This window comes from Falco naumanni, chromosome 8, assembly GCF_017639655.2.
Source record: "Falco naumanni isolate bFalNau1 chromosome 8, bFalNau1.pat, whole genome shotgun sequence".
NCBI classification, from domain to species: domain Eukaryota; kingdom Metazoa; phylum Chordata; class Aves; order Falconiformes; family Falconidae; genus Falco; species Falco naumanni.
The window spans coordinates 40,249,876-40,275,402 of record NC_054061.1 but is presented as its reverse complement, the minus strand read 5'-3'; the positions used below and the strand labels follow the sequence as shown (position 1 = coordinate 40,275,402).

General features: G+C 45.4%; 1 protein-coding gene across 3 annotated transcripts in view; it reads right to left on the bottom strand.

The window, feature by feature from the left end:
• Positions 1 to 25,527, bottom strand: part of LOC121092376 (unconventional myosin-X-like) — a 93,619-nt gene that overhangs the window by 58,201 nt on the left and 9,891 nt on the right. For 2 of the 3 annotated variants that reach the window (XM_040603287.1, XM_040603289.1), the window contains exons 2-11: positions 21,290 to 21,388; positions 15,484 to 15,642; positions 11,713 to 11,900; positions 11,336 to 11,470; positions 6,632 to 6,756; positions 5,281 to 5,294; positions 4,558 to 4,642; positions 2,878 to 2,981; positions 1,365 to 1,494; positions 477 to 595 (exon numbers count right to left, since the gene is read on the bottom strand). In XM_040603287.1, the coding sequence (XP_040459221.1) occupies positions 477 to 595; positions 1,365 to 1,494; positions 2,878 to 2,981; positions 4,558 to 4,642; positions 5,281 to 5,294; positions 6,632 to 6,756; positions 11,336 to 11,470; positions 11,713 to 11,900; positions 15,484 to 15,642; positions 21,290 to 21,388 (1,158 nt within the window). Of the gene's footprint in view, positions 1 to 476; positions 596 to 1,364; positions 1,495 to 2,877; positions 2,982 to 4,557; positions 4,643 to 5,280; positions 5,295 to 6,631; positions 6,757 to 11,335; positions 11,471 to 11,712; positions 11,901 to 15,483; positions 15,643 to 21,289; positions 21,389 to 25,527 lie in introns of those variants that run through there. The other variant, XM_040603288.1, reaches the window with a different exon arrangement.

Sequence of the window (25,527 nt, the reverse complement as noted above, 5' to 3'; positions counted from 1 at the left end):
CGTATCAGTTTATTTGGTCCTCCTTTGTGGTTCTATGGATACACTAAGAAGCTACTGTGGGGTTACAACCCACCATCTACCAGATGTTTGGCGGTAACTGTGTGCAAGATTTATCTTCCAATAAATGCAGCATAACCTGGGAGTTCTGCAAGGTAGAAGCATGCACACATGCAATTACCACAAAGCATCTGATGTATATTCTGCATGACACAAGAATGATCAATCCCTGGTAAGCGAAGGTGACTTAAAATCAGTATTGTGCATTGCCATTTGCAAGTGAACTCCCCTGTAAAGCCTAAAAAGCAAAGTCAATACTGTGTCCTGAACTACCAATAAGGGAAAAATATTTGAGGACACAGCAGAGTGCCTAGGGGTGTAACAGGGAACCCTACAGTCGAATGGATGAAACCAGAGGGAGACAGAGGGCCTAGAAATGCAGAAGTAGCAGAAGCAGTAGCATACACTAGGACACTTACCTGCTCCACAGTGAGAGGGGAGCTGATCTCTTCCCCACGCAGAATCATGGACCTCTGTGTCAGTACTTCAGAAAGCTGAAAGGAGTCTAAGCCCAGGAGGTCACTGGCAATGTTCAGCACTAATAACAGAGGAGGACACGTTTTTCTCCTGCACGGACCCCAGGGACTCCTACAAGGCAAGTGACTAAGCCCCAGCACAAAACACACTCCTCTTAACGCTCTTTGGCATACCCAAAGCTGTACATTCACATATCCATTCTGTGGCAGGGTGAGCACCTATTATGGGCCCCAGTCAGACAGCCTTTCTGCTGACAACAGGAAGAGCAAAACACTGTGTAAAGCTCAGCACCAACAAAATATTTATTGAATGAGAAGATATGTTTTCCTAAAGGCACAATAGTGCAGTCTGAGCATGAGATTGCTAAACCTAGATGTTCAAAAAGAGAGGCAATTAACTTAAGACTTGAAGCACTCACAATATTTGCATCTGTCTGTTTAGGGATTCACCTGTAACAGAGTGCACACTAGCAGACGCTTCAAAGGAAGATGTGGGAAAGTCTCTAACAGACTACTTTTATCTCAAATACCCTCCTGTTCCTATTTCTTCCTGCTCTTTCAATGCAAAAGAGAAACTGTGAGACTCTGGACTCAGTCTGAGAGTATCCAGGAAGACAAATGGATCACAGGGCCACAACCCAACTGAATTATACTGGTGCTCTGGAGCCACACATCCTGTAGCAATGCTTTTGCAGCGTTAAACTTCAGGGAACTTGCTGGCAAAGGCACTGCAGACCAGTATAGCAGAGAGAGAAAGGTTGATGGAGTAAGCTTCACTGGTGGTCTTATGGGGCTTTGCATGGTCTACCAAGTTGCTAGGGTCCTACTTACCTGCTTTTGTTGTAATCTGGGCCCCACCAGCTGTCATGAATTCAACGTTTCCCAAATGAAGTGTTCCAGAAAGAAGTTTGAAGATGTCTCTGATTTCTTCAGTGCTGAAGTCCACCACTTTCATGGCAGTCTGTACAAAACCATACAGCTAATGTTGGCTGTACGTAACCGTACTGTGCAGCTGCAGTACAATGCAACTGCCACATTCATGCCCAGCTCATACAAGATGTAAAACTCAGAATTACAGTCATTGTGACTCAAAGCGAAACAGGATGGCACAGCCCCTCTCTCAGCCATACATCTTGTCAACGACCTTCACTGTCTCCCATTCTCTCCTTCATTTACCCTATCCCTATCTAAGGCAGGTGGGCATCTGCCCGATCATCAACTTGGACTTTGCTGCTGCCCTTGCCTGTCTGTCACAGGAAGAACATTGCCTGTGTGAGGAAATCCTTCCCTGAACACTGGCACTACAGGTTACAGATATCACTGGACTGCTGCTACATTCTGCCTTATTGTCTTCCCTGAAGGACAGACCCATAAATATAATTTACCCTGATCCATGTAACCCCCTTAATTTACTCTAACTTAGAACAGTAGATCTATGCAGCAAAATTTAAAGCCAGCCTTTCAGCATTAACCGCTAGAAGGTCAGAAACAGGTTACCAGATAATGAGGAGGTATGGCACATTCCCTCTGTCTTACTGCATGCATGTGAGCCAGGGTTCTTCTGGTATAAATTGACTTTGAGAGGTAGGACCTAGTTTTCATGCATTCACTCTGTCGGTAAGGTACTCCAGGGTTCTAGTTCCCTTTTTTCCTCCAGGCATCTCCTCAGCTGAAGTATAAATGCCATGTCACCATTGAAACCTCTACTGTACAGGAGACATTTCCTTCCCTCAGATCACACCTTAGCAGGAGCTACTGAAATCCTAAGCTGACTCCTCTCACCTTGCTTACCAAGTTTCACCTACACCATTAAAACCCTCAGGCCAATAACCACTTATCAAACAGAACATGAACTGCATATTCATCCTGCTAAACCCATAACCTCTGGTAAAGTTACAGATGTCTATAGAAATCTGTGTGGTATTTCAGAATATGCTGTTTTCACAGGTGATACAACTTCACCAGGCCATTTCTGGAGAACACTACCTTCATACCAAACTGTTCCCCTTCTAATGGTTAGCGTGAGGTTTCCTGCATTGGGCCATCTAGAGGGCTTTCAGGAACCACTATGGGGTAGGGGGTGGGGTTCATGCTCCCCAAAGTCTCTGTCATCATTCTATATTATTATTCAACCTTGACTGTTTCCCAAATTCCTCCATTTCTGTACACTAAAAACACTCTTTGAGCCTTGTTTTTACCATAAACAGAGCTAAGTTTCAGGCTTGTTGAACACCAGATTTTGGCTTAGGGCAAATAAATTCTGCCTGTAAGATCTAGACCCTGCAGCATGTTTAGCCCATGAGATTGTGCCCAGAAGTTCAGGAGGAATTAGGACAGGACTCACCATGACCTTACTGAACATCTCTACATCATTCAGGTTCTCATCAGTCACACAACCAGACTGGTTTAAGTAGCGATAAGTCTCTGGCTCAGACAGGTAGAGGCTCTCTGCAACAGAGGAAAGGGAGGCAGGGAAGACAATTTTGCTTAGCAGTCAGCCTTTTCATTCTATCATCTTGGTCCCCCAAAACAGTGTGTATTATTACCATAGGGAAAGTTCATCTGAACGGATTCCATATCCCTCAAAAGCTGCACCTAGGCAGTGAATGCACCGGGGAAGGGGAAGAGGAGGGTGTGCAGTAACAAAGCTTGCAAATGGTATGCAAAATTATTTAGAGCAGTCAAATCCCAAGCTGCAGAGTCGCAGAAGAATATTTCAATACTGAATTGACTCAGAAAAAAAAAAAAACACAAAACCCAAGAGAGAAGATGAAATTCAATCTTATAAAGTGTAGAGAAAAATAGTCTTAACTATACACATACAGTAATGACCTCTAAATTAGGTATCACCACTTGAGAGAGTTCTGAGAGTCACAATAAGATTTTTGAAGACATCATCTCAGTGCTAAACAGCAGCCAAAAACTGAACACAGTTCAGTTCCTTCCGTTTTAAGAAGGAACACAGAACATAAAACCAGAATCAGACCTCTGTACTTAACTATAGCACAACTACATCTTAAACACCATCTGCAGGTTTGAACCCCCATTTTGAAAAGGATAGAGGAGAACTAAAAGATCTATGGAGAAAAGAGGCAAGGATAATCAAGAACCAGAAAAACATTAAAGATGGGAGAAATGAAGCAGCCTGGGACACCAGCTTGGAAAGGGAGATGGGGAAGAATAGCAGAGATCTGCTGAAGAAAATAATCTGGTTCGTATGCTTTCCCCAAGTACTTGCTGATAATCATGGTCCTCACTATTTCCCTTCTGCTTTACACGGATTTCTGAATTGACCTACATGGCCATTCCTGTAAGAACTCCCTAGAACTGAAGCCCTACTCCACTCTGTCAGGCCCAACTCTTCCATCTGATTTCTCTGACACACACAGAACAAAAGCATAAAGAAATTCTCCAGTCCCTCAAAACCAGGCTGCAACTGTAACATGTTCCTGCCCGCCTATCTGACCTGTCAGCAAGTGCTCAGGGCAGGTACGCACAAATGTTGTTAAGGGGGTGCTGCACTACAAAGAGGACTCTTCCACAGCCTGCAGCTGCTGCTTTCTCTGCATGCCCTCTTTCAGACCCACCTCTCCCTTCCCAAGGTACAGAGCTATAAACACTTTGTTCAGATACTAGATATGTTTTGACTCTTGTCCTGACTCTACATCACTGGTCATTCCCATTCTTACCTCTCCTATTACCTATATTGAAGGTTTTTTGTAAAGGTATGTCTGTCAGTCCAACCTTTGAACTCCTTGAACAGCTCCCATCAGCATCTGAATCAACTTCAGCACAGACCTTCCCTTCCAGCTCAGAATACCTGAAGTGTCTCTTCTCATATAGTATTTCTGTCATCCTCAGTCTCTTTCTCTCAACTCCCCTTTCTGTTTCCCATGAAATCACCATATAGCCTTCCAGAAAAATATATCAAGTACATAAAATATCCACACTCTAACTTACTTACACCTGCTTCACATGCTGGACTGGAAAGAGGACAGAGCCGTATCCCAGAAAATGAAATTACCTTTCTGCTCCCCACTCACACCAGCTAGCAGGGCATAAAAGATGTGATAATTCCTCTCTCCAGGGTTCTGGTGTACCACTCTGTTCTGAAACAAAGAATACAGGAATAGTGAGTAGAAGAGATCACACTTGTGATTGCAAAGGCAAAGAGAGGACCAGGATGCAGGTAAATAAATCTCCAGCGCTGATGCATAGAGAGGCTTCTTCCAGTTTAGTGATGGTGTTGTCTAAATAAGCTCTAGATCAAGATCTTGTCATGTGTGGATGTGCAACTGAGAGTGTACCAACTTCTCCGTACTCGGAGTGCACACACAGGCAAACCAAACCTTGTCAGTTCTGGCCCCACTCCTCAGTGAGTTCCTGAGTCCAAAGTAAACCACACCAGAGCAGAGATGTCTGCATTTGGAGTTGTATGCCCATATTCCTCTCCACAGAATTCAGTTTCCAAGTATTTGTTCTCTCTCCCTTTCCCCTTTGTAAATACCTTTTTCTTGGAGTCTCTCTATAAAGCACAGTTTATCAAAGACAGGAGAACAGGCTCCGATAGATATAGAACAAACATTGTTCCTCCACTATCCCCTTCCTCAGTTGGGGCAGTTGCAGTAGTAACACCTAAAGGGCTCATGTCTATGTGTTGTGACAGAGGCAGCAGCATCCAGGAAGAGATCTGGCACTGCCCCACTGTGAGAGGTCTCACCCGTCAGTCAGTAGAGATGATACCTACCTTTTCCAGTAAATCTGAATAGCATGTTAAGGAGAAAACATTCAAATGTCATATGCACAGATCTCCTGATGACTATCAAAGAATCTTCTAGACACATTGGAATGAAACTTATAACAAGCACAAATCATTAAATAACTGACACTTTGGGAAGTGGACAAAGAGCAGTCCCAAAAATCATCTTGGATCCTCCTCTCTACTTCTTATCCAAGGAGGTATTATGTGTAAAAGAGATATTTAAAAGGACAGGATCAGACAGAGCATAGAACCTGCACAATGGTGAGGTAACCTAGCAAAGGAGGAGCCACACCAGGGACACCTAGAAAGATTAGAGAGGCCACTCTAATCTGAAAGTCTGTATTGCACACAGTAAGTCTTGCATAAATTCTCATTGCTTCTGCAAGAGACCCCTATCTTTAATCTACTGAAGGAACAAAGAACAGAGACTAAACAATCTAAGCCTGTTGTTTACAACAGTAGTAAATTCATCTGACTGCTACTCCACTGGAAATTGGTGTGGTTTGCAAGTCATCAGCAGCTTTGTAGCCAGGGCAGCTTTAGCTGCCTCATGTACATAAAAGGTATATCAAAGCCTTTGGGAGAGGGGTACATGGGCATACAGGGAAGAAAGTGGTTATAGCACAACATAATTCAATTATATCCAGTCTTCCCTGTCCTTGTTTTCACTGGAACAGACTCCCCAGGCAAGAGGTCACAGCACCAAGCCTGTCAAAGTTCAAGAGGCGTTTGGATGACGCTCTCAGTCATATGATTTAGTTTTAGGTAGTCCTGTGAGGAGCAGGGAGTTCGACTCGATGTTCCTTACAGGTCCCTTCCAACTTGAGATACTCTGTGATTTGTGTTCCAAGGCCCACTGGAGATGGGCAACCCAAATCAAAGAGTTATAACTGGCCCTCTAAATTCCTGGTCTCCTCTGCATATAGACATTGTGCAGAATATATTGATTCTTAGCTTGGTCTCACTTTTTCTAAATCATTAATTCATTGGCAAAGCTAGCATGAGGGAACAAACTTCTGGGAAAAACAGGATGCAGTCAACATGAGGGATCTTCCTAGGCAGCAAATTTTAGGGATTTAAGTATCAAGGTGTTGTGATTGCCAAAGTGAAAAGTCAAACTATGTCCCTTCCTAATTTAGTACCTAGACAAAAGGTTTCCAGAGTTAGGTGCTGCAGAGCCACAAAACAAACACTTCTTCCCTCTTCAAGTTGCAAATTTGCCCACAGTTATAAACTGGCTTTGAGAAAGTGTGATGCGGGATTTCCCGACCCTCTCTGAGCACCTCCTCATCTTCACTCACTCCATCCATTTCTGGTTTACTGAAGAAAAGGATACAATCAGTTACTCGGCCTCCCTGGATGTGTCCATGTTGAGAGAAGTGCAGCTGAATGAACTTGCCAAAGCGGCTGGAGTTGTTGTTATAAACTGTCTTGGCATTTCCAAAGGCCTCCAGAATGGGGCTGCAGAAACAAGGCAATGAAGGTATGACGGGTGTACCATTATGAAGGTGATGAGGTACCATTAAAACAAAGCATGTGTCCAGCCTTTCGCCACTTGCACAGTGTGCACTGCCATGTGAGATTAATTTGTTACAGCAACAGAGCGGACAAGCAGGAAGAGCTCAAGGGTAATAAAGGATAGCAAGAGCACACTGCTAGAAAAATTTTAATCCTTTGGGATTGGAATTAATTAAATCAGTCCCCAATCAGTATGGGCAGCTGGTCGAGGGCATTCCCCACCGATGTGGCTTCAGGAAATGAAAGGTGGCAAGACCCAGCCAGGCTGCATGCTTAACACAGCAGCATTCCATCAAATGGGCTTGCATTTTTTTCAGAAGCATCAGATAAATAAAGCAAACACTGTAGCTTTAAACCACGTACTTCTGTTTCCACTTCTGTCTTCGAAAGAGAAGACAGTATAAGTCATCGCTCAGAATTACAGGCAAACATTTTCAAACTAACAAACATAGTCCTAAATTGATTCTGGAACACAAAGGCCCTTGTTATTTAAATCTTGCTTAGGCTGATACAAGCCACATGGCTTCCAAGTAGAGGCACTATACACGCACTATAGATTTGAAAACTTCATTCTTTTTTCTAAGCCACATCATCCACTTCAGGAAAACAATATGTTGAAAAAAAGTAATCTATCACCAAACTTCAGACAGGTGATGAAGAATTTTGTGTCCTGGTCACATTCCTGTCTTCATTAGGTTCACACAACATGGAAAATAGTGAGTTAAAATGGAACTTCGTTCTTGCTCCAAACAACAGTACAAGTGAACAGCCTAAACCATTCAAAAATGATGGATCCAGGATTAAAATATTCATTTTTGCAGTTTAGCCAATTCTAAAATAATCTGAAGGCCTGACAAAGTAAGGAGTCATGGAGATGCTATAAGAACAGCCTGTATGTAGTCACATTTAATTTTAAAACATACATAGTTTTTAACAAAAATTATTGCCACCATTATCCTGAGAAATACTGGCTTTTTAAACATCTCCTTTGATCTACTGGGCGGTTCCTCTGGAGACAGGAGCAGATACAGGATTATTCACAAGTTAATAATTATAACATTACAAATAATCACAACTACAGATACTGCTGGAGTTTGCTGAAAGCTTCAGCCCTTGCAAGTGTTGGCTAAGAGAGAGCTGTGATTGGCAGAAAGGCCCAACAACCTTCAGGAAACTTCAGGTAGTATTTTCCTTATTTATCTCTTGAAAATATCTTTTTAAAGAAACAAAAGCATAGAAATTAAATTGCTCTGTTATAATACATTACAACCACAGAAATCTCAGACATAGAAACCTGTCTGCACAGATCAGGAGGTAAGTTCCTTGCCCTGGAGAATTTGCCAAGACCCATGCCTCTGAAACAAGTATGGAAATAAGGACATTGCACAGGAATATCCCACTGAGCACACCAATGCCATGAATCAACAAAAATGAACGGGGACAACCAGAAAAAGGGAGGACAAAGTTATATTATACAACCATCACAGTTGCAGTGAGAGCGCAGTAGCCAGCCAGCCAATCTTTATGGCTCTAAATCACGTTAAATTAGATAAGCAAAGCACAAGGAAGTATCTTTATAGTTTATTCTGGCAATGAGCTCACACACATGAGTGCGGAAGTCCTTCAGGGATCGGGAGGAAACAGGCACGTGGGTGTCTGAAGCTAGTGGCAGCTGCAAGGCAGAGGGGTGGGTGAGCTAACACAGCCAGGAATGAGGGCAGGTGCCTGCGCCAAGCAAACTGCCTGCACCAGCGGGCGCGTCACAACGTGGCATTTGATGCAGCAGTGAACTGTGCAAGGCGGAATGGCACATCAGGAAGGTGATGCTGGCTGCATGTGGACAGGGTGTGTTGCAGGACTCAAAATGATGGGCAGTTTCAGCAGGGCAGCAGAAAGCAAAGCCTGGATTTTAGAAATACTGCAGTATATGCAGCTCCAGGATTCAGATGCATAGCTGAAGACAAAAAAGAAGATTCAAAGATTAGAGAGATGAATGACAGGAAAGGTGGCTATGCTGTCAGCAGTGACACCCAACATGGAGAAAGGAGCTTCAGAGTGAAGCAAGCAAGAAAAAAAGCCGAGAGGAAAGTTAGTAGAATTTTTAATGGACTGATGGATATTTTCAAGGAAAATAGACCAAAATTTACTGTGCCGAGGGAGTTTTCAGAGCCTGATTGCTGAGAAATATACCAAGCATGAATGTTACAACACATAAAGAAATGATAGAAAGCTGACATAACACTTTGTTTATAATGCTGTCTGAAATGGATTCTTTATCCAGCATTATTCATGGTTATATGCTGGGGTGCAAGAATAAAAATCCACCATAAGCTAACCCAAGGAGGGCCACTGGCAGAGCAAGTGAAGCTAAACTGCAAACATATGAGGTAGACACTTTAGGAGTGGCAGCAGCTTCTGGCTCTGGTCCCGGTTTTCAATTTCTTCAGGGAAAAGGTGAACAACCAGATTCTCTTGCATTCGCATTGCAATAGCTCATGTAGCACTAGAGTTGCACACAAACAGGTCTTGAGCTCTTACTCCACCTCACTGCTGTAGGATCTTGCAGACTCAGGAATCACCTACCTACCGTCGTAAGCTTTCTAGGTCACAGTCAAGTTACTGCTTAACCACTAAGTGGGTTTGAGCCTTCTAAGCCGCTTGCCTTAAAGCAGATTTTGCAGATCTTCAGTCATGACTGTATCGTACTTAAGAGCTTTCTCCAATTTGCCAATGTCCCTGGTAAAATCTGCACACCTGCAAAGGATAAATCATCCAACAAAGGTCTCTCGAGCACCAGGTCCAAAGGCAGCGACCCTTCTGCTCAACGCTGCTCTGCTTATAAAGATCCTAAAAACTGCAATGTTCTTGTAGCTGCCACGTTAGACACTGCATGTCTGCTTAGGCTATTTTCACCACAGTTACTAATAACTTCTTTGCGTCACCGTCTTCCAGGAAACATTCCTTCTCTCTACTCTCTGGGCCCTGAAATATGCCACTTGCATGAGAGTCACTTTTACACAGATGGTTCAAAGGATTCCAGCTTATTACACAACTAGATCCTGTTGCAGACATCTGAGTTACTCCTCTGCAGGTTTCTGCAACTATCAGAGGCTCAAACTGGGACCAACTTGCAGCCTTGCCCTTGACGGTACTGAACTGAAGAGCCCAGCAAGGTCCTCCAGTCACAGGCAAGATGGTCTTGTGTTGGAAAACCTTTGTTTAATTTAATTTATTAAATAGAATTCAGGTGTTAAGAAAAAGGAGGACACAAACAATAAAACAGACACTTAAGTAAACACCTTTCTTTCCTCTTCCCAAAGCTGACCTGAAAGTCAAACACCTATTGCCCTCCTTTTCTTAGCCTCAGCTTCCGTTTTTACCTCAGGTTACCACCAGTCCCTCGCAACTCCCCCCACAAGGCAGCACAGGAGGCTGAGGTCACACACAACTGCTTCTTTCTGTCACTCTTCGCTTCCTTGTTTTCACTGCTGCTCTTCACCTCTTTCTGGTTTTCCTCAGCTGCACTTTGCTTCTTCAGGTTTCCCTGACACTTTTTTCCTTGGTGCCCCCATTCCAGCGTGGGTCACCCATGGGCCACAATCCCTCAGGGGTGTCCCTGCCCTAGTGTGGGCCACGGTCCCTCAGGGGTGTCAGGACCTCCTTTGGCATGAAGGATCCCTGACAGAGCATGCCTCCATCCCCTCACGGCTGCCAGTTTCTTCCGCAGATACATTTGATCCAGGTGCCGCACACCTCCCTGCCTGCTCGACGCCTTGGCAAGGCTTCGGCAGGTCGTGGTTATTGCAGCGCCAGCTCCAGCCGAGACCAGCTCTGACCAGCCCAGAGCCTCCTCCCAACACAGGCCCCAGCAAACCTCCTCACTTGTGCCCCTCACAGATCCCATGGACAATTCACCATCAAATCACCTCCTGGGCAGCAAGAGAGCTGTAAGGCAGCGCAGAGGACCCCTGAGGGCAAGAACCACCGGTGGCCTGAAACAAATGGAGGCTGGGGGAGAGCAGGGCCGAAGGAGGAGACCAGGATTCAGAGCATGACCGAGACTCACCACAAGCACGGCCACAACCGAGAGCTATGGGAGATGGGGATGACCTGGGAGAGCCAGGGAGGAATGTTAACCACATCCCCTCCGGCTACTGCCATGGAAGATGTAGAGTTGGGAAGAGGGACAGTGCAGCCATGTGGGGGTGAGCTCAAGGGTGCAGCCAGGCAAGCACGAGGGATGGGTTACTGAAGGAAGGAGAAATCCCAGCCTTGGCTACAGCACTAATTCTGCAGCAGCCATGTGCACGCCACACTGCTATTGGAAAGAAACCTAATGCATCCACAGGCAGCTGGGAGAGCAGCCAGCACGAGGCATCCCGGTGAGACCGCAACCTCTGCATTTCCCTGGCATGGCACGGTTCGGCTGCGTGACCCTCACTGCCCAGGTCTGGCTCCGGCCACGGCCCAGCTGCCCCACGCCAAAGGCAGGCTGCCCCACATGCCCACGAGGTGACCGTACCTGCTTTCCAGGATGGCTTCTTCCACGCGAGTGCTCTTCTCTGATGCAGGGGCCCCAAGGGAGGTTTGGCTCATGGCCGACAGAAATTTCAGCAGCAACTTGGTGCTCTCAGTCTTTCCAGCTCCACTTTCTCCACTGTTAAGAAAAAATATACATCACATTCCCAAATCCGGGACAGACAGAGCTAATGATCATCCCACCCACAGCAGAATAATTATCTCCAGGGATAAATACATGGCATCTCCACTGTGGCAAGCAGGGATTAGGCAAAGGGCAGGGAGGATGGTGTGGATATTTAGGAAGATGTCATTGCAAATGGAGCAGCAGGAGCAAGGCATGTAATGAATCAGGGAGTAGCTGGTTCTCCCATTTCTAACCTTATCAGAACACACTGGCTGTCATGACGCTTCCACAAGCAGCAGTAGCACTCGTTAGCAGTGGCGAAGATATGGGGAGGCAGCTCACCCAGGCGGTGCCTTCTGTACAGGTCTATGGCATCCACACTGTACAGACCAGGGATGGGTTTGTAGGGATTTACTGATGCCAAGATGGAACCAATGTTTGTCTAAGGGGAGAAAACAAAACACAGCAAGGACATAAAGCTCCTAAAAAAAAAAAAAAGAAATCACTACAAACCTGGACCCTGAAATAACTCATGTTGAAGGCAGAAAGCCTAAATAAGGAAGCTGGGCTTCAGCAGAGAGCTCCCCAATTTGGCAAAGAATATCAGACCCCAGGACAAGGGCTGCATAACTCAGTACCTATGGGACCGTTTGAATTTTGCTGCTTTACAATAAAATGCTCTTAGTCTGTTGTCTGTGTTAGCTTAAGCTTATGCAATTTAAAAACATGAAGCTATCTTCATACCCAGCTACCCTGCACTGTGCTTGAGGCTGAAAGCAAAGCCAGGACTGAAGGAGTGTCAGGAGATACCTTCAATGCCCCTATCCACAGCCTTAAGTGAAGGGGTCTTGGCAGGGTTGAAGCACCTCCTGAACAAAGAGGTGGGATACAGACACAAACACACACACACACAAAGAGCCACTAAGCACATCAGGGGGGGTTCTGCTGAAAAATGTGGGTTGGAGCAGCTTAAATCATTTGGTAAACCAAATCAAAATTGACAGCTGAAGATGAAGCTCAGGATTTCAAGTCAAAATGTTTCTACCTTTCCTACTAAACATTTTATTTTGAAAATATTTATTTTGAAAATCTCACAGTTCAAGAAAAGAGTTAGTAAAGTTTTAAATAAAATACCCAAAGCCTAATATTGAATTTCAACTGTATTCTTTTGTGAAGTCAGAAGGAAATTAATTTTGTTTTTTGGGGCATGATTTTTTCAGTTCAGCCAACCAGCTCAGATCCAGTTATTCTCAGAGCTGCAGTTCAGAGCAATGGTGCCTCCTCTCTCCTAACAATGACTTTGTAATATGGTCAACATCCAGCTTAAATCCTGCTGCTGGTGCGGGGGCCTCCTTCACAGGGGCATCTGGGACTGCTGTACTCCAGGAATACCTATTCTTACTAGGAGTGACAGAGGGAACGCTTAGATTGCTGCAGTATATGCCAAGCTTTGTGGCTAGGGACAACATCTAGTATTATTTCCAAACCCTGAACTAGGAGTCACCACATACATATCCAAGGATTTGCATGCACCCATTGGAGCTGTAAGCAAAACACTTGGTGACAAAACACATGCTTTCCCCTTGCCAAATGAAATCTGTGGCCATACTGCAAAGCCAAGCTTTGAAGATAGAAGCCAGATTGATAAGATGCTGTAGTCACCAAAATACTTAAGGCTCATTTATTAAAGCAGCAGTCAGAGATCATCAGGGGGGGTAACATCACCTAGGCCTAATTGCATTATCAGTATGAATAGTAAGAACAAATCCTGAGGACCCTCTGAGATGGATCTGTGTGGGCAGAAATAGAATTAATTGGTGATGAAAGCAATAAGCAATAATAAGCAGATTATCTCTGGCAAGACAGGTGGGAGGAAATAGGAAAGCACTGAGAGAGAAAACATGGATCAAGAAAAAGCACTGTACAAGCAGTGGGGGAACAGACGTTCAGAGACTACAAGACAGAGATGCCCATCCTAACACTTCACAGCATTTTTTCTCTCAGATGTTTCATTTTGTATTTCCCACTCTAGTTTCAGCTCTCCCAAGGAACAGAGCTCCCACCACAGTCCCTTCCAGAAACTTCTTCCACTACAGCCATCTCTTTCAAAGGTGTTTCTAGGAAACTTTTCCAGCTCTCAGTTGCAGTGTCCTCATCACCCTTATAGAAAATATAGCAGCCACTCTATTAGCAAGGAGTGGTCATCTGCAGAGGACTCTGTAGAGCAGGACAAGCCACACATGGCCATTCCTTCAGGTGAATTTGTTTTCCAGAAAACAATCATTTTTTTCACCTGTTTCTGATCTCACATGTTTCCTTAGAAAGATTTTTGGCCCTGACTGATAGGCATAACTCCTGTAAGTACAGCTTCATCTGCGACCTTAGCCTACTATGTTCTATCTGTGGAAACCCTTGAGGATCATATTAAATGAACTCAAGCCCTGTAACATTCATGGTATTCACAGATCACGCAAGTCGTTAGGTGACACTACAGCTGACACTCCCAATTCCTGCTTAAATGAAAACTATATGCAGCTGGGCCATGGCAAAAACTTATAATTAGCAATAAGGTAACTGCAGTATTAATGTCTGCACTGCAGAAATGCAAAACAGCACTTGTACGGTTTGGTGACCCCCAGGTCAGACACTGCACAAACATATACCCAGATCCAGTCCCACTCCAGGAGGGGCTTACAATCCTTCACTGAGGAGTTCTTCCCAGTGCTGAGCATGTTACAGAAGTCTGGCTCCTTCATAAATGTCAAAAAAAAACCCAAAAATTCAGATCTGAGGTGCACAGCTGACACATTCAGGCACTATGCACAGGCAAAAAATGACATCCTATTTAAAATTTTACACCTAGATGGAGAAGGCACAAAACTAATGAAGGAATGACACATCAGAGCTAGAAGAAAGGCTTAAGGAGATACAGCTGCTGTGACACTGTCACAGTGCTGGTGTTGTGGCATTTCTAGTGCAAGACATAGACTGAAAAGGGACCAAGGGCCATCAAAAGAGCATGTACACGTGGGTTCTGCCACAAGATCACAAGGCTGTGTTGACAGACAGTAGGCAAGAGGGTCTACAGCAACAAAGAGAGAATTTGCAGCCTCCTCTGCATCCTGGTGCAAGAGATGGTTCAGAAACAGGGTCACTTTATTGATCATTTCCTGGAATACAGGTATATATGGTTTGGTTGCCTTGGTAACAGTTACTGTGCAACACAGAGATTTACATTTTTCCTGTCATAATCCAAAAAGCTCTGGGTGTATGTAGCATGGACAAGCAAGGTAAGAGTGAAGCAAGGTAATGTTTTTACCAAGGTAAATGACACTCTTTGTAATATACACTCCTTGTCCCCTTCAAGTCTCAGCAGAGCCCACTGCCATTCCAGCACTCCAGGGATGCCTCATCCCAGGTGTGCTTTCCCTCTCAGGTCCATTTTCTGATGCTTGCCTCCTTCCTGAAGGCCTGAGAGGGAAATCACGAGATGCTTTGAGTATTCACCTGTGCAAGGAGAGCAGAGCAACTCAGAAAAGGTACAACTGCTTGTAAAAGCAGATTTAGGCAACAGGTTTGCTTTCCTAGTTTTGTTGAGCAGTAGCTTCATCTGTCCAGATCAGGAGGGATACTCAGCTGCAACCTGTGTATGCTGCACTTTCCAGTCTGCTTAGCCATATAAACCTCTGAACAGCAACAATGGGGAATGAGGGGAACATGAATGCCAGCTTGTAAAACACAGATGTTCATGGAGGACACAGCGCTGCAGAATTGCCACAAGGCCTAGAGGTGAATGTTCATGTTTTGGAAGTTCTTCTATAGATGCAAAGAGGTCCCTCTGGTAGGGATAGGATCTTACAGGGCTGATGGAGCTGACAAGGCAGAAAAAACCTCCATTTCTAACCACATGAAACAATGCTTTCAGGAAACAATGGTAAAATCAGTATTTCACATGCAAAGTGGCAGCCCCGAAGCGAAACAAGAATAATTAGCCAGAAGGCACGTGGCCCAGCTTGAGCACTTACATAGATGTTACCCTGTTGATAGCGCTGGTGCAGGTTGAGCAGGATGGCAGCTTCATGCAGATCTCCCAGCATGGACATGTCTTCTACCCCATCCACACTGGTCTGGTGCATTGGCAACACTTTTTCTCTGGAAAGAGAGGCCTTGGCATACTGGAATACCTGGAAGAATGAGAAGAAAGGCAAATAAGCTCATGACACCTAGGCACACGGTCTGATTCCCTACCAGAAACATGCCCCTTTCCACAGCTTTATCCTTCAGCACTGGAAAAGGAAATGAATAAGGCACAGATCTGCTCAATATTTTTATAGTCATTCTTCCATTTCTGTTCCTACATATTTGAGCACTCTGGTCAGAAACTATACAGCACACTCCCTACTTTTCCTACAGAGTCAGTCTATCACCTTTGCTGCTGACAGGGACAGATCAATGCAAGGTTACTTGATTTTTACCAAAATCCCCTTAGCAGGAGCATGGCACCAGCCTCCAGCTGCACTAGGCTGTACAGGTATTACACACCGCACTCATGACTGTGAATGACGATGGCAGCTGCTCCCAAGAGACCAGGGACAGTCTTTCACAAAATACAGATGAGATCATGTTTTTGACTAAGGGGAGGCTGGGACAAAGCTTATTCACATTCCAAGTCCGGCCTTGCACTCTCCATAGGAGCAGCCAGAGAGTGTCTGGGAGAGGTTTGCCATGTCAAGAGCAAAGGAAAGCAAAGCAGATGAGAAGACAAAGTACTGTCATCCTGTGTGCATGCTGGCATGCATGTATACAATGCAGCTTTCAAAATGTTTGTGCAGTGACAGCTATTAACTTCTATCACTGCTTTGGGAAGTACCCACTTCCCTCTCTATGCAGTTGCACTCTACTTGCCTCAACTGCTGCATCTTTCTTCCTGCTAGAGCTTCCTCCTCCTCAATAACCCACTCTTCAGCTATCAGGTCACCTTCTTCACCCCCTTCAACACAGCTGAGATTATGTGACTGTTCCCCTCCACCATAGCCACATCCCAGCCCTTCTTTCCTCCTCCTCAAGCACGAGGATGGCATTTCACAAAAGTTATTTCAGTTGCTTCCCACTCTCGGATTCAACCATGTGCCATCTCCCACCCAGTATCCCAAGCTGTGCTAGATGGTAAGACCCAAGACAGACAGATGGGAGACTTCATACAGGCAGTCTGGAGAAGCAAACAAGCAAACTGGCCCTCAGTAGCCCTTCCAAAGAAACTGGGCTTTTCCTTCCCTTCTGGGGCTCTGGTCTCTATCTCATTTCCACCCCTTCTTGTCAGCCCTCCTAGGTGCCAGCAAGAAACTGACAGACTCCATAGGGAATGAACCATGATCTATAGCATTCATCTAACTGGTTTCTCCTGCCTGCTTTCCTGGAGTCCTCGGGCTGCTGTATCTGCTAGGGAGAGGCCATCCACGCAGCTGCAGGCTGAAGACAGAATGAGGTCACCCTGCCCCCTCCGGCGAGGAGCCACCCTCGTGAGTCCTTGCAGGGCACTCGTTGCCGCAGCGCACTGCAGGTGCCCAGCAAGCACCCCTCTCAGCCCTGAGCCTGCACCCTTGCCAGTGCACAGAAGGAATGCCCTGGCACAGGACCCCTTTACGAGACCCCACAATGCCTGCACAAGCTTGCATGCGTCAGAACAGCAGCTCTGTTCCTGGAGGGAGCTGGGGAGAAGTGGATCCATGTCCCCAGGTGCATTCAACTCAGGTCTGCCCAGTCACACCTAATGTGACAAGGACTCGGTCTCTTCCACTGGGAGACTGCCCCACAGTCCAATTTTCTTGCCAGCCAGGAGGCTTTCAAAGATACATAGTTCACATTCATGAACAGCATAGAACAAAGCCCACCTCAGTACACAGGCCGCCTCCAGGCTTCTCTGCACCACTTCTGCACTCGGGTATCAGAGGGGTAATAACTCTGCCAGCAGCAGCATCCCCCACTCTGCAAGCATGGCCCCCAAAAAACAAAAAACTTCTTTTTTTTTAATTCTTCAGAGCAGAGGCCTCGGGCACTTCCACAAAAGGACTGTGGGAGCAGGAAGGGAGAATGAGACACCTAAATTTAGGGCAGAGTACAAGCTTCAGAAGCACAACATGAACCGGACTGCCAGGAGCAAAATTACCACAGCACTTGCAAACCATGAGGCAGCAAACCACCCCGGTTCTCTCTTCTCTGCTGACTTGGACAACTTGTGGAAGGGGACAATTCCAAAACAGTATGATGTGATCTTTCCTCACATCTGCCTGGTACTTACTTATTTACCACTGCATTGTCAGCACTTGTGACCATTTGGGCCAGAAGAGAAACCTTAAGAAAACATCTAGGGAAAAAGCTGAGTGGACAAGTGTCCCAAAAGATACCAGGCAGTTGGCAGCACCTGTGCCAAGAGGCTGCCATGCATGAAAAATACTGGTATGATGGGTCAGAGCTTGTTTTAATTCCATCTGTAGACAACACTGAAGAAAATGGGACACTGAAGAGCAACAGGGGCCCTAAATACACAAGTAAATTATAAGTAAGGATTACAGCAGCACCTCTTAAACATGTCTTGAGCCACCTGATTGGGGTTAATTCAGTCATCCCTCTCTAAAAAAAAAAATCTGGTCCAAGATTCTCAAGGAGATAAGCAGATGGTCTGGCAGGACTGCAGCAGAGGTATATTAGGAGCATTGGTTCTGGTACCCTCTGGACACCACACAGGTGAAATATACTCCCTGGAGGAGCCCTCTGATACCCCACTGACACCCTAGCTGAGGCCAAGATGTCAATCTGTCCACTCCTGAGGCTGGGGAGGTTCACCAAATACCTTTGCTCATCACTGAACCTGTAGCAGCCCATCCTTCCTCAGGCAGAGGCTGGGGTCTCCAGCCCCACTGAGAGTTGGGAGATGGAGTCTCTGTGCCTCTGGAAGGCACTCGTGGCTTGTGGGAGAGGTTTCAGGCCTTTCCTGGCACTGAGAGAGTTGATTTCTAATCTGTCCTCTGCCCCCCATGGTAGAGGCAACTTTCCAGTCACTGTATCATCAACAGGCTGCAGGGATCACCCATGGTCCTGGAGACAGACGTGGTGGGGGTTTTTGTTCCCAAGATTGTATCAAAGGGGCTTTCCATGAGGACCTCTGAGGTTTGAGACACAAACATGACCCAGACATGATGACACTCCACCCTTAGAGCTTGCAAGGTGCTGCACTGATCCAGGCCAGCCAGGCCCTTTCCCACCTCCAGCCACCCCAGTAAAAGGGCTCTTGTTAGCCCAGCTCACTTCTGGACCTCTCCAGCAATCTTCCAGGAGAGCAGTTCGGAAGAACATCCTCCCCAAGGTAAACCAGGCTGGCTTCAGCAGCTTGCACTACTGAGCTGAAGATGATGGCTATTTTGCCTGAAGCAAGTCTCAGCAGAGCTGCTTCTGTAATATCCCTTTTTCAACAAGTAAATACTTAAACAGAAAGTTATATGTGTTAATAAGCAGATCTTTATTGTTTGGGAAGAAAAAACATCAGCTTTCAGTCTAACTACAAACAAGCCATCAAATACCACACAGGCACCTCGCAACACAGTCAAAGATTTCCACTTTCCCCCCAGGATAAACTGATTTTGTCTCAGATTTACTCCATGGTCAGAGCAAAATAACCAGGACTTTCTCTAAGCCCCTGCAATGGTCAGAAATATAGCAAAGCATGGCCAGTAGACAGCCAAAATGAGGATTGCCATCCCTGTTCACCAGGCTGAGTAAGGCAGAAATTATTCCTTTTCAACCTCAAATCTATCCATTAGCACAACCCTGAGCATGTGAGCAAAGCTCTCACCCAGCATCTAAGTTATCCATAAAGCATTCAGCTGGTCTGCCTGGACAATGGTTTCTAATCTTGTTGCGTAAGTGTTGGCTCCACCTTTCCTCCCAGGAAGTCGCTTTTCCAATGGATTGCTTGCTTGAGGTGTTTTTAAGGAAGTGAAAACAAACAGCAAAAGCTCTGAAGCATGACTGCACTTCTCACCTCACCAAGACGCAGGGATCTTGGGTCACAGCAAACATGAGGACACTAGATTCAGGGATCCTTAAAATCATAGGGACCAACTGGCCCATCCAACCCAAAGTAAAGTGAAGATGTTTTCATCTGAGTTTTCACCTGGGGTAGGACAGCCAGTCCCTCCTACAGTTATGAAGCAACAAAGGCAGCAGGCAAGAGAAGCAGATAGGACAGCTGTTGTGCAGGGCACTGAATAAACTCAACCCTTTAACAATCACCATGTGCTTTTTCTACACAAGCCATAAAGCACACGCTCCTTCAGCCTATTGGTTTCTTCTTTAATGGAGGAAAAAAAAAACAACTCCAGCTTTTTTTAGACCTGTGACTCTACCCAGCATTATCCTGTGCACTTTTTCTAGCATAGACACAGGCTGGCAGTGGGTGCACCCACTCAGCTGGCATCAGAAATCAGTGGGATTTCTGATGTCCTTTCAGAGGTGCCAGGTGGGTTTGGAGGGTTTTCCAAGGCCACAGAAGCATATCAGAAGAAACAGGAGCAAGCCTGGGAGAGTGACAGAAGTACTCATAATTTGTTGACCCTCCACAGGCTGCTGCAATACCTGTGATGAATTCCCTTGTGAGCTCTTAACATGAGTTAGTGACTATCCAGCACTCCCAAAACAAGGCAACTCCATCAGAAAGGGTTTGAGAGATTGGAGTGACCAGATGGAAACTTATGTGTCTGCTAGGTGAGTTTCTGACTAAGAAAAAAATTAGGCTCTTTAAAAAGTAATGATTATTTGAAATCTAGCCCTTTCAAAGCAAGACTAAAAAATATGACAGTTCTACCAATGGCTCTCCACAAGCCGGAGCCCTAAATCCCCTTTCCCCCTGCGCCCTCCTTTGTTTGCCAGGTAAGAGGCGGTAAAACCCTGTCCAATTTTCTGTAAGAAAGAAGCTGCCTGTAGAGCACCGTTCACCAAAACAGCTGAGCAGATCTAATTGCTCACTGTTGGAGGGCACAGTCCTGCCCATTTCCCCATCCTCCTCCCAGCCCAGGCACCAGTTTGACTCACCAAGAACCTCAGTGAAGGCAGTGAATAATGTTCCCAGGGTTAACAAGCTCAGCTGACTCACTGAGGACTTGGATGATCCCCAGAGGTCCCTTCCTACCAATATTACTCCACGAGCACTGCAGCAGGCGTGCCAGGGAACCACAAGGAGCACAGGGCTGGAAACGAGGGAGGAAAGAAGCTTGTTCCTATGACTGGCTGGAAGCTCTGCTCTCAGAGGGGCTCCGCTGCCTTGTTGAGCTGTCCTGCGCACAGCTCCTGCACTTACGCTGCCGGCTGACATGGAAGCGGGGAGCTCACTGCCACGTACCCCTGGCCCAGAGGGCTGATGGCGAAGGCTGCTGAAGCACATGGTAGGGAGCACAACAGCCCTTACACAGCAACACAGCTTGCAAGAAGCACATTCTGGCAGAAAGGGCTGCTGAGCTGGTGGAGCTGCCTCCTTCCTAGGAGCATTTTACCAGTATAATGGTTTTGCTAGGCTGTTAATGCAACTCCTTCAAAGACGGCACAAGAAAAAACAAGTGAAGTGAAATGGGCAAACAAATTAACAGAAGAAAGAGAACAATCTTCTCTTTTTAACCTTTGTTAACCTTTGGCACGGTCTGCAACAGAGCCCTGTCACTTTTCAGACAGAATTGTAGCGTTTCAGTTGATACATTTCCTTTTAACATGAAGGTCATGCAAGAAAAAGAAGTCCATCTTGCAACTCTGCATAGGCTACAGCGTCATGCAAACCTCACTTACCATGCCGTAATCTGAAGTGAAGAGCACACTTCCATCCGCACACGAGCTGACAGTGCATGGCTGCAGCTGGTCCTGCTCCCGCAGCCATACCCTGGCACCCTGCAAAAAACCAGAAGACCTCCCATCAGAAAGAACTGAAGCCTGCAAGATCTGCACACAGGGTGCAAACACCCAAGGAAAGCTGGGGGAAGCTGCGGTATTCAGGGGGTACTTCCAAGCTACAGCTGCTTCAAATTTTTAAGCAAGTCCAACTTACATTTTCAGAGAAACTGGGTTTGATTATTTTTTTTATTTTTTAACATAACATGAGAGGAAGAAAAAGCAGTTTTAATCAGCCTCATACAGAAACCAGCGTAAGGAAACATCGATTTTTATAGAAAGAGTCATGGAAAGATACAAACACACAGAACAGTGGGTCAATTGTCTAAATATTTTCAAACTTGGAATAGCCGGTCATTAAAAGTCATGCTATAATAATAATAATAATAGAAAATGTAAATAAAGCATGTTTACAATTTCTTACACCCACACACCACTGTACATCAAACAGCTAAGTAGACTTCACAGAGCTTTGTTTGCCTCTTGCAAGAATTTCCTTCAGCAAATGACATGACTTGAGTGTTTCTCTGATGTATATAGGATGGCCCTGATCATATAGATAGTTTCACACACACTACAACTTAGTTGCTCAGTGTCCCTCAAGACAATCCTGAGCACAAAACCAGATTTCTGGTAACATATATACAGAGATCTGCAGCAGATCTCATTGCTTGCCTACCAAAGAAGTGCAGGGAAAATCAGTTTGCTGGATTGGCCTCTTCTGCCCTGTCTGACCGTGGGACCGGGTACAAGGGAAAGAACAGGAGCATGAAGGCGAATCGGGGAGAGCATGACCCACAATTACACAGAATTTGGCATAACATCACATCACATTTCAGTTATTGCAAACTAATCTGTTCCATGTCTCCCTATAGAAACGTCATAAACTCTGCTTTGATACGTATTGAGAAAAAAGCCAAAGTGCTGAACTGTTGAGTAATGTTAAGGCCATCCTGTTTTTCATTGATTCATAGACCTACATTCTTCCTAATTTGTTTTCTGCCCTGAAGTTATTGATTATAAAAGCCCTTCCTATCCTCTTAAACTCATCAGCACCATTAGCTCTTTGCTTCTAGACCTATTATGTTTGAAGTGAGACAATAGTATTTCTATATTACATTATACAAAATGTGGAACACTAATTCTATTTTTAATGATTTATTTTAGTTTAGGTGGGTTTTTTTCAACTACTTTAAACACTTTAGTACCCTGGATTTTCCTTATTGTAGAAGATAAGTCTATTGGCCAGCCTCCAGTCCTCCCAATAAAGGAACTGGGTTTAATGACATTAAAAAAGACCTACATAATTCTAGCTTTGCTGCTGTGTTCTTCTCTAGAATTTCCACAACAGGCAGATTAATTTCCCCTCAGAAAGTGAATGAAAGGCACCAGTGCATCTGATCAGCACCTAAACCAAGGATGGTGTGCAAAGATCACTCTCATGGACAGTAAGCAACAGCAATCGAAAGAAATTGTTTTTTATTTTACAAATTCAAGTTTCAAGATCCCAGAGAGCTGGTAAGCAATGCACTGAATACAGATTTTGAGGAACTATATAAAGGTCTTAATCTCATCCTCTTACATTTTCTGAAACTCTTGATGCTTGAGACAAAGTGTCCTGAGGCATCTGGGCAAGACATTGCTGTTGAGAAATCATCCATTTCCCAAATCACATTCTGACTATTCTGCATAAACATACGAACAGCAACACACATTAGTAGAAGATCTTTATGCTATTTTCACCAAAGGCTCCTACTACCATCACGGTATAGATCAAAGAGTCAGAAAACAGCAAAGCTGTGTCTGGAATTCCCAACAGTGGGACGAAAGAAAAGGTTTTCCAATATGCTTATGAACACTCATTCCCAAGAGTGCATTTCAGTGCTTTCAGACACCAGTAACCCAGAAGCACAAAGCTGGGAGCCTGCAGGCAAGCACAGTTTAATCAGGAGCCAGCACTCCCCTGCACCCCGATGCCATGGCACGCACACACGCACACCAGCATTAGGAGTGTGCCATGCTTGCAGAACCATGCGTGGTCTGTCCCTGCAGACCAGGGGGGCTGAGTTATGTACACTTTCCTCTCCCTGAGCTCGGAAATTAGTTTGGAGATAGGAGCAGTTGATAATCTGACACACAAGAGACACTCCATGAGCATGAACACTGTTACATACAAGGTACAATTTAGAGGGAAAAAGAGTGGGGAGAGGGACAAGGAGAACCCTCTGGTGTCTTCAACACCTATAAATTATCAGAAAGCCCAGACTGACCTAGACCCCGTTCCCAGCAGAAGTCCACGTACAAAAGTAGTAACGAATTATCCCAAAAGGAGACCCAGTTCTTTTGTACAATATTGCACCATTTCCTACAGACTTACGGCAGATCCTTCTGTGTGCTGCTAAGGAGTAGAAGGCAACACAATGAAATTCCCAGGCACTGTGGCATTTCAGCTGCCCAGAACTTACTTCAGTTTACTTTGGTGTTGTAGCTGTTTTTACAACAGCAATTGCCTCTGCCCAGTAGAATAACTGCACCCATTTATGTTGTTTCCAAAAGGAACATCATGCTGAGACAGCCAGAATAGGAACCACAGAGCAAATAATTATTGTAACTTCTGCCCAGCATAGCCCCCATTTCCTGAAAGGCCAAGTTTGTTTAGTGCATCTCTTTCCATCAGCTCTTTTTTCCAAACAAGAAATCCCCCAAGGACCCTTGACTAAATACAGAAACAGATGGTTACACCAAGGAGACTGCCCTCACATCACTCCCCTCTCCCCCAATACCACACATTTCATTGATCAGGTGAAAGGATTAAATTGAGCAGAAAATTTCCAAGAACTGCCAGGCAGCAAGGCAGAACTTCCACAGGAGAAGCACAGGCAGCAAAGCAGAGCAGCGACCTGCCAGCTCTGGGGGCTCCCAGCTCCCGCAGGCACCAGGAAACCTCAGCTCTGCCAGCACAAGAGTAAAAACCCTTCAGTTTTCAAACTGACATACAGGAGATCTCACCCACATCCAGAGACAAACAACAAAATGAAGCGACAAGCAATGACCGATTTAAAGAGAACACCTTATAAGACAGCTAAGGAACAGCGGAGTGATGATTTTGTGTAACTGCTTTCCATGGAATAAAGCTGGCTGAACACTGACGATACAGTTAACTTATATAATGATAATAGCTCATCCCCTCCCAATTCTTTTAACTAGGAGTTCATTAGGGGGATTGTGTTGTTTTTAAGTGGAGCAACAACAGCAAGTACTGTAAGAAAGAATAATGTAGCAATGTACCACAGTTCCTGTAGCACGCATAGGTCACTCGGATGTTAAACAAACTCTCAGAGACCAGCATCTTCATTCCTATGGCCTCAGTGACAATCTGCCCAGGAACTGGCCTTGCCGCAAAGCGCATAGCGAAGCACAATCCTGAAAAGTGATCCCATAACATGGGGTTATAATTTAGAAAATAAAGTTGCTTGCATACCAAGAGTGGTGTTTCACCAGTACTGCCTCACCCTCTCACACCATGATGTCTTCCATTGCGGACAGCAAACTCTAAGATATCATTTTTCTCTGTTCACATAAACACCTGGCACTTTGGGATCCTAGACTTGAAAATAAATAACACTTCCTGGTATCCATCTATCAAGAAATCAATTGAAGCCACAGAGCTCTTTGGCCTTCTGTGCCTTTTTTAGAGTGACTGATACCAGAAGTTCCCTCTTGCATTCGCCTGCCTGTATCTGCCTCTCAGCAGATGCAGTACGCTGTGCTGGCAGGGAAAGGATGAGGGACATCTTGCACACTGTACCCTAGGGAAGGGGCACAGAAGCAGACAAGCAGCACACAACCCTTACTGCAGAAGCAAAACATCCACGCACTAAAGCAGAGCATATAGCCACTAGCAGGTGCACCCTCCTCATGGGCTACCCAGCTACTGAAGGCCAAGCAAGCTCCAGAGGACTAGGCATAGAACTCTGCACCTGCAAGTGCCTTTGCCCCTCCGGAGCCTCCCAGCCCAGCAGGGGACACATTCAAGGACTGATGTGAGCAAGCCACTGCTCTGCAACCGTACTGCACTTGAGAAACAAGTCATCATCTCCTGTTCTCCAATCTGCATAGTCTGGACTACCCTCAAATCT